At 40.5% G+C, this 12,669-nt stretch overlaps 1 protein-coding gene across 1 annotated transcript in view; it reads left to right on the top strand.

Annotated features, from left to right (window-relative positions):
• Positions 1-482: 482 nt before the first annotated feature.
• The window catches only part of KLHL14 (kelch like family member 14), a 122,275-nt gene continuing 110,088 nt past the window's right edge, over positions 483-12,669 (top strand). Inside the window, exons 1-2 of the mRNA XM_073583733.1 lie at positions 483-1,009; positions 3,451-4,372. Coding sequence (XP_073439834.1) covers positions 3,483-4,372 — 890 coding nt within the window. The 5' untranslated portion in view covers positions 483-1,009; positions 3,451-3,482. The remainder of the gene's footprint in view (positions 1,010-3,450; positions 4,373-12,669) is intronic.

The following is a 12,669-nucleotide window of genomic DNA, read 5'->3' as shown; positions in this document are numbered from 1 at the left end:
ATAGTAACTTTGCACAGGGCGCTGGATGACAGGCTTGGGGTGGTAATAGCTCCTTATTATATGGGGGATCAGTAGTGTAACACTTCTTTATAGTAACTTTGCACAGGGCGCTGGATGACAGGCTTGGGGTGGTAATAGCTCCTTATTATATGGGGGATCAGTAGTGTAACACTTTTTTATAGTAAGTTTTCTCAGGGCACTGGATGACAGGCTTGGGGTGACATAGCTCCTTATTCTGTGAAGGGGGGAGGAGGGGATAGGAGTTTATTTTTTGTCATAAGACAGCTATTCATTCATCCAGATCACAGCTAAAAAAAAACTGGTGGCAGAAATGAGCAGTCTCGGCTCAGCAGCAGAGTCGCCCGCCTGTGAAGGCAGAGAGAAATTGACTAATTAGCAATGCGCACTAAAACTTGACGGTTCTTTATAGAGAGAGAGATGAGAGAGGGATGGGGAAAGGAGGAGGAGGAGGAGGACAGAGGGGGGAGGGCGTCGTTTCCCCCTTTTCTTTCTTCCAAAGATGTTTGAAATCGCAGTCATTTACGCTCGGCAGTTTTTACAATAGCCTTGAGCCATAATTTTGCCGGCTCCTCAGCATCCAGCCCCCTCGCATGGTCTCTCTCCACCGGCCATGCACGACCGTCTCTCTCCCCAACCGTGGATTTCCTATTACTCTCGTTACGACTCACTGAGCCCCAGGCCCAAGGATAATGATGTGTTGTTTCTTGGTAGCATAATTTGTCACACGTACATTTTTTTCCCTTCTTCTCCTTCTCTTGCAGGAAGCTCTGCTCACTCCCTGTCTCCTCTGCTCCCGCTCTCCTTCCTGCTCACACTTCTAGCCCTCTCCTCTAATTCACCATGATCCTTCCCTGAGTGCGCCGGCTGCCTGGACTTAGTGGGGGATCACAAGGAGCCGCAGACCTGACACGGGGAACGAGGCACAGCCTTTGTTTTTTGGGGTGGGAAGAGGAAAGTCGTCCTAGACTTTGGCATCCGGAGGAGGCAGGTAAGTTGGTGGCCTGGGGTGGACGGGGACACTAACACGGGAGGTTCGCGATTGTTGACAGTGAACTCTGAACGCAGGGAAGAGAATAGGAGGATGGGAGGGAGGGGAGAGTGACCAGGTGCAGCTGGAGGGAGAGCCTCCTGCAAATCCTGCCATTATCTCCGCACATGCTGCTGCTGAAGAGGGAAAGTAGCCTGGGATACTGGCAGTGCCCCTAACCCCTGCACTGCCGGGCTCAGTCCCCTGCAGCAGTGGGAGCACACCAGATCAGTATGTTTTCTTCCTGTTCATGTGGATTTCCTAAACAAATACTTAGTAATATACTTTCATAGGAAGGTTTCTGGGCTAAGATCCATCTGTATGCACAGCATAGGTACATCAAATTGTAGCCTTATGGAAGGCAATGTATGCTGCTCTGGACTATGTTGGTGCTATATAAATGCTGCTTTTCTACAACAGTGGGCTGCAATGTGTGATCTTATCCAGAGGGTCTTTAAGATCCAGGAGATGAGCAGAGGAGCATTGCTGCCTGCTGCTGAGGATGAGGATGGTGGTGGTGGTGGTGATTCTTATCCTTGCTGCCAGCAATTGTTTGAGCAATTATTCCTTCTTTCCTTTCATAATTAGCTTGTACTTTTTTTTTTTTTTTTTCTGTGTTAAGTAGCATTTCCAGAGGGTTATGTAATGTGCGACTGGCGATTGCTGTACAATCTCTGGGGGAGATGTACAGGGATCCAGGCTGAGAACAGTCCTAGGAACTGTGCGGAGTGGCATATGTCATTGTGGCTTCATCTACAGATACAACTATTGGAACTATTGCTTTGTGAGTCATTCTAATTAGTGTAAATAAGTAAGGTGTAGAACCAGAACTTGAAAATAAGTGAAAATACTGGAATAGTCCAATATGGAACTTTATGGATTTTGCAAACAAGAGAAAAACTGAAAAAAAAAAATACATGTTTGCCTTTTTTTTATTTTGGAGCCAGAATAAAATCTGGACCATACAGGACTGTAAATAATACTATATACTCTTGTAGTTACTGGTATGTGAATGAGGTGCACACAGTATCAGCTGGCACATGGTGTTCAGCAGAAGTGGCACAAGGTGTCAGATGTGTCTGTGCTCAGAATGGGAGGGACTGCCGGTGGGACCATTCCTACAGTGGGACCAGGTCGTACAGTGACAGCACCTGGGACATCTGTAAAAACAACTGTAGATTCAATTACTAATAGCGCTAAGCTTTGGTCTTAGTATGTATGGCACTGCTTGTGCGGTTTGACAGCAGAGCCCGTCCTGTTCATTTTCCAGAAAAGAAAACTTTTACCAACTTTTATCAAAATAATAAAGCCTAACAATGATGAGCATCCATTCCCTCCTGTGCAAATCCACACACGATATATTTATTCTATACATATTATGTATCATTATGTATGATTATTTTATATCATATGCTCTATGAAGTTACTTTTTGATCAGTTTGACAGAAGGAACTTAATAAATTACAGGTAATTGCTATTGCTTAGATTTGTGCACATTATTCACTTACTTCTCAAAAGAAAAACACGAGCGCATTTTTCTGCCGTTCGATGTTTTATACTGTGGTTGCAGATCTGATCATTAAAGAACTATGAGAAATTCGGAAACACAATTTATTTTAAGAAGATTCTACAGGTGATTTAAAATGGAGAGATCTAGAGAAATGAAATCCCAAATAGTATGATTTTTCTAAGAAGATCATTCACAGATAGACATCCCATTATCCCAATATTGCCTTAGTATACGTCCTTCTGGTCTATGTTGGATGGTACGGACTCTATGATATCATAGCAGAAAATAGGCTGATGAATCAGGCATCTTAGGGATAAAGCATTTGTGTCAATGCCTTTGAAAGATTGTGTATTACTCTGCAAATTAGTGATTTATAATCGATACTTTTGGGTTTTCTTAAAATGTCAATGTCATTCTTTGCACCTCAATGTTAAAGTAATAAATGCTTAAGAAATACTTTAGGCACAAGATGATTCATTTCTAATCTTGATCATATATGTAAGGATTTTACAATGATTCAACAATGTTTTATTATTTTTTTTGTGAAAAAGTACAGTTAATTAAAAAAAATACTTTAGGTGAAGTTCACACTTGTATTGGAGAAACCATTAGGAGACTTCATTGTAAGTTCCATAATTTGTTGGTGTAACAAAAGCGTGGCATGCTGCCCCCTTTTCTGTTAAAGGGATGGATACTCAAATGGAAACCAAAAAGACCCCGTTTTAGTCAATGGCGTTGTGTAGTTATTGGCATTGTCTGTCTGACATACCATCCAAGTTTCCAATAATGGAACAGAAAAATGGAACTCTGAATGCTAGTGTGAACTTAGACATAGCAGTATAGTTTGCTTATCAAACAGCAAAGTATTATAATGGATTTTCATTCTTCGTAGGTATCTGCAGAAATTCACACTAGAGTCCCACCATGTCCAGATCGGGGGACAGGACTTCCACTTTTGACCCGAGTCATAGTGATAATCTGCTCCATGGCCTGAACCTCCTGTGGAGGAAGCAGCTCTTTTGTGATGTGACCTTGACTGCCCAAGGACAGCAGTTCCACTGCCACAAAGCTGTACTTGCATCCTGTTCTCAGTATTTCAGATCTCTTTTCTCCAGTCACCCTGGTCAGGATGGCCTGTCAACTGGTCCAAAGGAACAACAACAACAGTCAGATGAACTTGGGACACCTTCCTCTTCTCCAGATGAGAAGATGCTTGTCAGCCCTAGGGCCATCAACAACCTGGTTTTGCAAGGATGTTCCTCAATCGGACTCAGATTGGTCTTGGAGTACCTTTACACAGCCAATGTTACCTTATCTTTAGATACAGTTGAGGAGGTATTATCAGTCAGCAAGATCTTACATATTCCTCAGGTGACAAAGCTTTGTGTACAGTTTCTCAACGATCAGATTTCAGTGCAGAACTATAAGCAGGTGTGTAAAATTGCAGCTCTTCATGGCCTGGAGGAGACAAAGAAGCTAGCCAATAAGTACTTGGTGGAGGATGTGTTGCTGCTCAACTTTGAAGAGATGCGTTCCATGCTGGACTCCTTACCACCTCCGGTGGAATCTGAACTTGCTCTCTTTCAGATGTCTGTACTTTGGCTGGAACATGACAGGGAAACGCGCATGCAATATGCCCCAGATCTGATGAAGAGACTTCGCTTTGCTCTCATCCCAGCTCCAGAGTTGGTGGAGAGGGTACAGTCAGTAGACTTCATGAGGTCTGATCCGGTATGCCAAAAGTTACTGCTGGACGCGATGAATTATCACCTAATGCCTTTCAGACAACACTGCAGGCAGAGCACAGCCAGCAGGTGAGCCAAAGACCTCCATAACTCTTACTTCTGCAATGTTCGCTTCTATATGCTGCTGCATTTTTCTCATTTTCTATTTTGAATGCAATGAATGTTCAAAAGGTGGGGAACGCCCTTGGCCTTGGCAATCATTTTTGTTAGAAGGGTCCCACAATAACCAGCTGATCACAAAGTGTCTGCACCACTATCGACTGTAATCTGCCAGAGCACCTAACATATATTGTTCACAAATACAGTGTAAATGACGCATTACAAGTCTGCGTTCTGGATGGACGTGCTGCGTCCTCCAAAGGCAGAGACACTATTTGTAGCCACCTCTATCCATCATGATAATGGGAGCCCCGTAAGAAGGATTTCCCTTTATCAATTCAGAATGCCTTACTATTACAGTTCACATTGGATTTTAGTTGTCATGTATGGTTTGTACGTATAAATAGGAATTACACAGTGTATTTTCTTGTAAGGACACATTCACACGTTCAGTATTTGGTCAGTATTTCACATCAGTATGTGTAAGCCAAAACCAGGAGTGGAACAATCAGAGGAAAAGTAGAATAGAAACACGTCACCACTTCTGTATTTATCACCCACTCCTGGTTTTGGCTTACAAATACTGATGTAAAATACTGACCAAATACTGAACATGTGAACGTGTCCTGAAAAAAAGTCATATGGAAGCTACCGCTATCATTTCTAAAATAAAGATGCGTTTGCATATAAGGGGCTCTCTTTTGGTTTTCATCATAGGTAAAATGAGTATTTCTAGGCGCACACCTCCGATGGACACCTCCAACTTATGCAATTATGGAGACCATTGACTCCTGTTGTAACAAAAACCATCAACAAGTGATATAATTTTTATTAGGTCTCATGCAGACTTTAGTGATTTCTCACATACACAAAAAACAGTCCGAGTGTCATCAGTGTTTTTCATCCGCGTATCATCAGTGTTTTTCATCCGTGTGTCATCAGTGTTTTTCATCCGCGTATCATCAGTGTTTTTTATCCGCGTATCATCAGTGTTTTTCATCCGTGTGTCATCAGTGTTTTTCATCCCAGTGTCATCAGTGTTTTTCATCCGCGTGTCATCAGTGTTTTTCATCCGAGTGTCATCAGTGTTTTTCATCTGAGTGTCATCAGTGTTTGGTCAGTATCAGTTTTTACCATCTGAATTTCATTAGTGATTTTCTCATATGGAAAAATCTATACAGTTACAAAGCTTCTCTTATTCCTTGCAGTGTTAACAACTGACAGCACACGGATTGCACACCAACAGCATCCGTGTGCTGTCTGGTATTTTTAAAAGACCCATAGACTATTCCATTTGTGACGGACATGTTTCCGAGATTTTTTTGTGGACACACGGACCACAATAAAACACAGAAAATCACACTGTATGATGTATTGTTTACATAATTAATTTGCATTTTATTGCATGAAATAAGTATTTGATCACCTACCAACCAGCAGGACTTCTGTCTCTCACAGACATGTTAGTTTTTCTTTAAGAAGCCGTACTACTCTGCACTCATTACCTGTATTAATTGCACCTGTTTGAACTTGTTATCTGTATAAAAGACACCTGTCCACACACTTAATCAATCATGCTCCAAGCTTCCACCATGGCCAAGACCAAAGAGCTAAGGACTCCAGGGACAAAATTGTAGGCCTGCACAAGACTGGGTTGGGCTACAAGACAATAGGCAAGCGGGTTAGTGAGAAGGCAAAAGCTGTTGGCGCAATTATTATAAAATGGAAGAAACACAAGATGATTGTCAGTATTCCTCGGTTTGGGGCTACATGCAATATCTCGCCTCATGGTGTAATGATGCTTTTGAGAAAGGTCAGGGATCTGCCCAGAACTACATGGGATGACCTGGTCAATGTCCTGAAGAAATCTGAGACCACAGTCTCAAACATTACCGTTAGAAACACACTACACCATCATTAATTAAAATCCTGCAGGGCACGCAAGGTCCCCTTGCTCACACCAGCACATGTCCAGGCCCATGACCATCTGGATTATCCAGAAGAGGCATGGGAGAAAGTCATGTGGTCAGATGAGACCACAATAGAAGTTTTTAGTATCAACTCCACTCATTGTGTTTGGAGGAAGAAAAAAGAAGAGTACAACCCCAAGAACACCATCCCATCCGTGAAGAATGGTGGGGCAAACATCATACTTTGGGGGTGCTTTTCTGCAAAGGGGACAGGACGACTGCACCGTATTGAAGGGAGGATGGATGGGGTCATGTATTGCGAGATTTTGGCCAACAACCTCCCTCAGTAAGAGCATTGAAGATGGGTCATGGCTGAATTTTGTAGAATGACAATCACCTGAAACACACAGCCAAGCCAACTAAGGAGTGGCCTCGTAAGAGTAAGAAGCATTTCAAGGACCTGGAGTGGCCTAGCCAGTCTCCAGACCATAACCCAATAAAAAATCTTAGGAGGGAGCTGAAATTCCAAAAATGTTGCCCAGCAACAGCCCTGAAATCTGAAACATCTGGAGAAGATCTGTATGAAGGAGTGGGCAAAAATCCCTGCTGCAGTGTGCGCAAACTACTGACCTCTGTAATTGCAAACAAAGATTTCTGCACCAAATATTAAGATCTATTTTTCTATTGTATCAAATACTTATTTCATGCAATAAAATGCAAACCAATTATGTAAAAATAGCACAATGTAATTTTCTGGATGTTTTAAGATTCTGTCTCTCACAGTTGAAGTGTACCTACGATAAAAAATTACAGACCGCTCCATTCTTTGTAGGTGGGAAAACTTGCAAAATCGGCAGTGTATCAAATACTCATTTTCCCCAATGTATGTTACATATGTAGTAGAATTTAAAGCCCCAATAGAAAAAATAGAGTTGGGCCCTCACTGCCTAATTTTCAGTAAAATGATTTGTAGTAACTGAAAACAGTATCTTTACTCCAGCACCAAAGAATGCATAACAGTATAAAGCATCAGATCTGCACAAATGGGAGGGCAATGGCAGTGTGAGCAGCAGAAAGAGACCACTTTCTTTTTTATATGAAAAGGAATGACAATCCTGCATCTGATTAGGCCCCATATGCCTCCCAGCCCCATAGATCTGAAAAATCCCCATACAGGTAGGATCAGCCTGATATTATCTTCTTATTCTATGGGGAATGTTAAGATTCCTGTGCTTACTCTGCATGGTAGGACAGAAACCTGTGTCTGATGGTAAAGAATACAGGCTGCTGGCTGCTCCTTCGAGTAGGAAGCTTGAAATTTCTACCTTATTACTAGTTTGAGCCTGTTTATTACATCCGAGGCCTCGATTCATCATTTGCGGGGTTTTTAAGTCACTTTCCCTTTTTGAATTGTAGTATTAGTTCAGTTGTCGTTTTTGGTGCCATATTCATCAAAATGGGCACGTGGTGGCTCAGTGGTCAGCACAGTTGCAATGCAGCACTGGAGTACGGGGTTTAAATCCCACCAGGGACAACATCTGCAAGAAGATTGTGGGACATCAATGATAATGTATGTAAAGCGCGGCAGAATATGATGGCGCTATATAAACAATGTATAATAATAATAATCAAAACGGCACACATGATTCATGGATTTGGTGCAAAGTCAAAATGGACTTTCTTGAATTGTTTTTTGCAACCTTTGGTTCCAAAAGTCACATGTTGGCCCCAAAAGTTGTAATATTGCTCCAAAATACTGGCGTATTCAAAAATATACCACGGCAGGGGCGCCAAATTTTGTGACTTTTTAAAATATCGCAATTGATAAATCAGCCAAAAGCATCTGGAATTGCTAGACACCACCCACAAAGCAGAACAAAACCAGGCAAGCACATGTACAATAGACTGCAAAAAAGGTGCAAAAACAGGAGTCGATTGGGTGAAAAAAAAAAGGCACAAAACACTGAAAACTAGCGAAAAAATAGGCAATGATGAACCGAGGCCAGACTCCCACTGACACCACTACACTATGGATTCGCTTCATTTTAATCTCTCAATGATTCAGCTTTTTGGTGGCGACTAGTTCTATTTAAATTATGGCTTTTTAGATGTTTTGTTTTGTTTTTCCATCCCTTCTTCCAAGAGATATAACTTTTATTTTACTTTTACATCTATACAGCCATATGAAGGCATTTTTTGCAGAACAAATTTTAACTTTGTGTGACATCATTCATTTTATCAAAAGTGGGGCAGAAAAATGGAAAGTGCTATGAAATGGTGAAAAAAAAAATCCTCAATTCCGCCATTTGCTTCTATGGCTTTCACTGTCCAAATAATTCTTCAGGTAAATATAATTACAGTTCTATGAAATTTACAAGGCGTATTTATATTTTAGTGGGTAAAAAAATTAAAACTTTGCAAAGAAAAAAAAATGTGCCTGTCAGAGGGATTGTCTTTTGCCCGACGAGTTGATGTTTTTGTTTATACCCTTTCTCGGGTTCACTTTTTGTCACAATTTTTGTGGTACGTGCAGCTATCAACAGCCAATTCTGTTGATTTGATTTTTTCAAATATTTTTTAATGGAGGTGGCAACACGAAACATTGTGGTTCATTGTACAATTACCGAGCCACAGGGTGGTCTTCATAGGAGTAATACCATGGCATACATAGAGGCCTTGAGAAGGCTCCAATCTGCCATGACCCCATGATTGCATTGCTATGTAATAGCATCAGAATGGTAGAGTTGGAAGGGACCTCCTGGGCCATCTGGTCCAACCCCCTGCTCAAAGCAGGATTCACTAAATCATCCCAGACAGATGTCTGTCCAGCCTCTGTTTCCAGACTTCCACTGAAGGAGAACTCACCACCTCTCGTGGCAGCCTGTTCCATTCATTGATCACCCTCACAGTCAAAAAGTTTTTTCTAATATGTAATGTGTATCTTCTCCCTAATAAAATGGGTCACAATGGGCTTGGCTCCAAAGCCCGCTCCATATAGTGATGGTACATGGTCGTCGTTCATATCACCAATGGTTAAAAAGAATATTTCTTTTAATTTTTTATTTATCTTTTAATGAAGCTTTGTGTGGGCTTGTATTTTTGCTGTTTTGTATTGGTACCAGTTTGGTCATGGAGCAATTCTGGCATTATTTTTTAGCATATTTTTAGGTCTCTGCAGGATAAAATGTTAGTTTTTTTTTAGCATGGATCATTACGGATTGCAGTGATATTATTTACGCATTTTTTATATACAGTAGGTATTTTCATATAATAAAACATTAGTTTAAGGTGAAAGGGGTTTTGTTTTGTTTCTTTTACATTTTAATTCCACTAAGGGATCAATTGAATGTTGGCATAATAATCTGGCAGGGCCTTGCAAAGATGGCAAATGTGGGGACAATCATTAAAGGTGCATTCTCATCTCCAAGATCTTATCCCAATATATAGTGGGTGTAATAATAATAATAATATTAGAAAATGCCTCTAATTAGAAACGTGGTATAGTTTTTCTGATTCACTATGTCGTTTACCCCATGTTCAGGACATTGCAGTAGCTTATGTATCCATGGTTACGACCACTCATGAGGTGATAGTTATTTGTTAGTCGTCGTAATCATGGATATTTATGTTACTGCAATGCCCTGCACATGGTAAGTGACATAGCGAATCAGAAGAACTATACTACATTTCTAGTTTGAGGTATTTGCTAATATTATTATCATTACTCTTACTACATTGCTATGGAAACTGATTGCACAGTGGAGCTTTCAATAGTGTGACTGATGGAGCCCCCTACCCTGACTAACTTCTCGGGTATGTCATCACCAGCTGAGGGCTTAAACGTCTGCAATCAACTATTACAGATGGTGCAGGCTCAGTTCCTGAGTCTGCGCCATCCCTACACGGTACATTTATGGTACGTGGCATTAGCTACCTAGTGGCAACACTAAAAATGTACGTTGGTACTGTCAAAGGGTTACATTAAATTATTGCTTGACACTGGGTGGCTTCCTTGTCATGTATTGGTGTGTGTTTGAATTCCCTTCTTTTTGTATTCACTATTAGACTTCAGTAACCTGTTACATAGATGGAAAATGCAATATATCTTCAAAGACAAGACCACCAATGTGCCCTGTTAGGTTACGTGAATGTCATATAGGTAGTCCTCTGCTCAAGACTCAGAATAATAGTGGTTCTTACTATGGAAGTCTTGAGTTGTGTGATGTATTACATGGAAGGTCATTCATCTAAACGTGGTGCCAGGAGCCAGATCAGCAAAGACGCTCCAATAAGAAAGTTGTCTGTATTGCTTCTATAACAAATAAAATAAAGTATATTGTGAGCTGATATTCATAAATGTCATTTTATTATCTGCTAATCACGTTAAAGTGGTTAAAAATCTTTTATTGTATATACCATAGTTCAGAAGTACAGTATGTAGGAGAATAATTCATCTTCAGCACCGTCCAGGCACTATTTTCTAATACTTTCTATCATACATTTTCTGGTTAGGGCTTACAGGGGTATTCTCATTTCTAAGATACTATCACAATACGTAATATACAGGTAAGTAATAATAATATTAGTAATTATCGCCAATTAGAAATGTAGTGTAGTTTTTCTGATTTGCCATGTCTCTTTCCTCATGTGCAGGGATTGCAGGACCTTAGATATCCATGGTTACGACCACTGATATAGTGACAGATAGCTAGTTGCCAGACCTAAGGTCCTGCAATGCCTACACATGAGGAAAGAGACATAGCAAATCAGAAAAAATATGCTACATTTCTAATTGGTGGGATTGGCTAATATTATTATTCTTGCACCTACTACATATTAGGATAGGATCTTTGAGGTGGGACTAACCCTTTTACTTTCTCTATATGTATTTTGCTGCTAATAATGGTAAATATGCAGTCACGCTAGATTAGGATATGCAGAGTATTATTGCTGTCATTGTGAATTGTGGACAGGATGCAGACAGAAACGCCCAGTTCTCAGTAAGCGGGTATAGAAACAGCTATGGTGTATATTTCTTTGAAAGTTAGAGAAAAAGCTGAAGAAGTAGTAAAGTCCAAGGGCTCGATTAATCAAGATCGGCATTGTTCACACCAGTGTTTACAAGGAGGTGTGCTGGAGTCAGAAGCTCCTGATTCATAAAGAAATGCACAACAGAAGTGCCTGACTAGTGGCGTGCGCCTCTGTGAAACACTCCAAAAATATTACTCGGGTATTGCAGTGAGATCTGCGGCATAGGGAATGCCACAGCTCGTCAAGAATCAGACAGGCAGTGATGTTACGCCCATGTCGCGACCCAGCTCTGCTCATTCATTCATGTCACTTCTTTGAAGGAGCTCCTGATGGAATCCATTCCAAACTAGGCACCGTCCAATCAAAATTTGCAAAATCCACTTTTGGAGAAAAACTCTTCAAAGCCACTTCAGAAAATTAAAAAAAAAATCTCTAAAAACTCCCCAAAGATAGAGAGTTTCTTGAAATGATTTCCACTAGAAAACTTGGAATTTTTGATTGACTCAATCAAAACTCTGTGTGCATATGCTTAAAGCTATGCTCACACTGAGTTTCTTTTATGAGTTCTAAAACCACAAGTTTTCCAGAATAAACAACTTCATTAAACTTTCCTTTTTAGAGGAGGTTTTGGGTTATGTTCCCATGATGAGCTTCTGGTGAATTTTTGGTGTTGCTTATTTTTTGCGCCATTTCCGCACCCACTAAGTAAAATATGTAACACAAAAAAACTCAATAAAAACTTATTGTGGGAACATAGCCTTGGAGAAGCTTTTCTTTTTCTGAAGTGGTTTGGAGGAGATTTTCAACAGTTTTTGGAAGGGTTTTTTTCCTGAAGCGTTTTTTGCAGCCTTTTGATTAGACAGTGCCTAGTTTGGAGAAGTTTAATTCAAGATCTGCTTAAAAAAAAGTGACATCCTCTTTCTTTTTTTCCCCAGTAGGTTTTCATAGAAAGAAATTAGATGAGCTTTCCAAAAGTTTTTAATCATTTTTTGAGGACGATTTTGGAGTTCCCACTCAACAAGAGAAGGCCTAAAAAAACCTCAGTGTGAACATTGCTTTAGGCCATTTTCATGCGTTCAGTATTTGGTCAGTATCTTACATCAGTATTTGTAAAATCAGGAGAGGAACAATCAGAGGAAAAGTCTAATAGAAACAGGACACCACTTCTGTATTTATCACCCACTCCTGGTTTTGGCTTACACACGGATGTAAAATACTGACCAAATACTGAACGTGTGAACGAGGCCTAAGGCTAGAGCAACACAACAACTTTGTCCGTGACAGTTGTCGCCCAAATTTAAGTTCACAAAAAACTCAGACTTGGTT

This window comes from Dendrobates tinctorius, unplaced genomic scaffold (assembly GCF_039654945.1).
Source record: "Dendrobates tinctorius isolate UK_male_01 unplaced genomic scaffold, ASM3965494v1 ptg000081l, whole genome shotgun sequence".
Taxonomy (NCBI): domain Eukaryota; kingdom Metazoa; phylum Chordata; class Amphibia; order Anura; family Dendrobatidae; genus Dendrobates; species Dendrobates tinctorius.
Note: the sequence above shows the minus strand (reverse complement) of the source record. Positions and strands in the feature narration are given on the sequence as shown.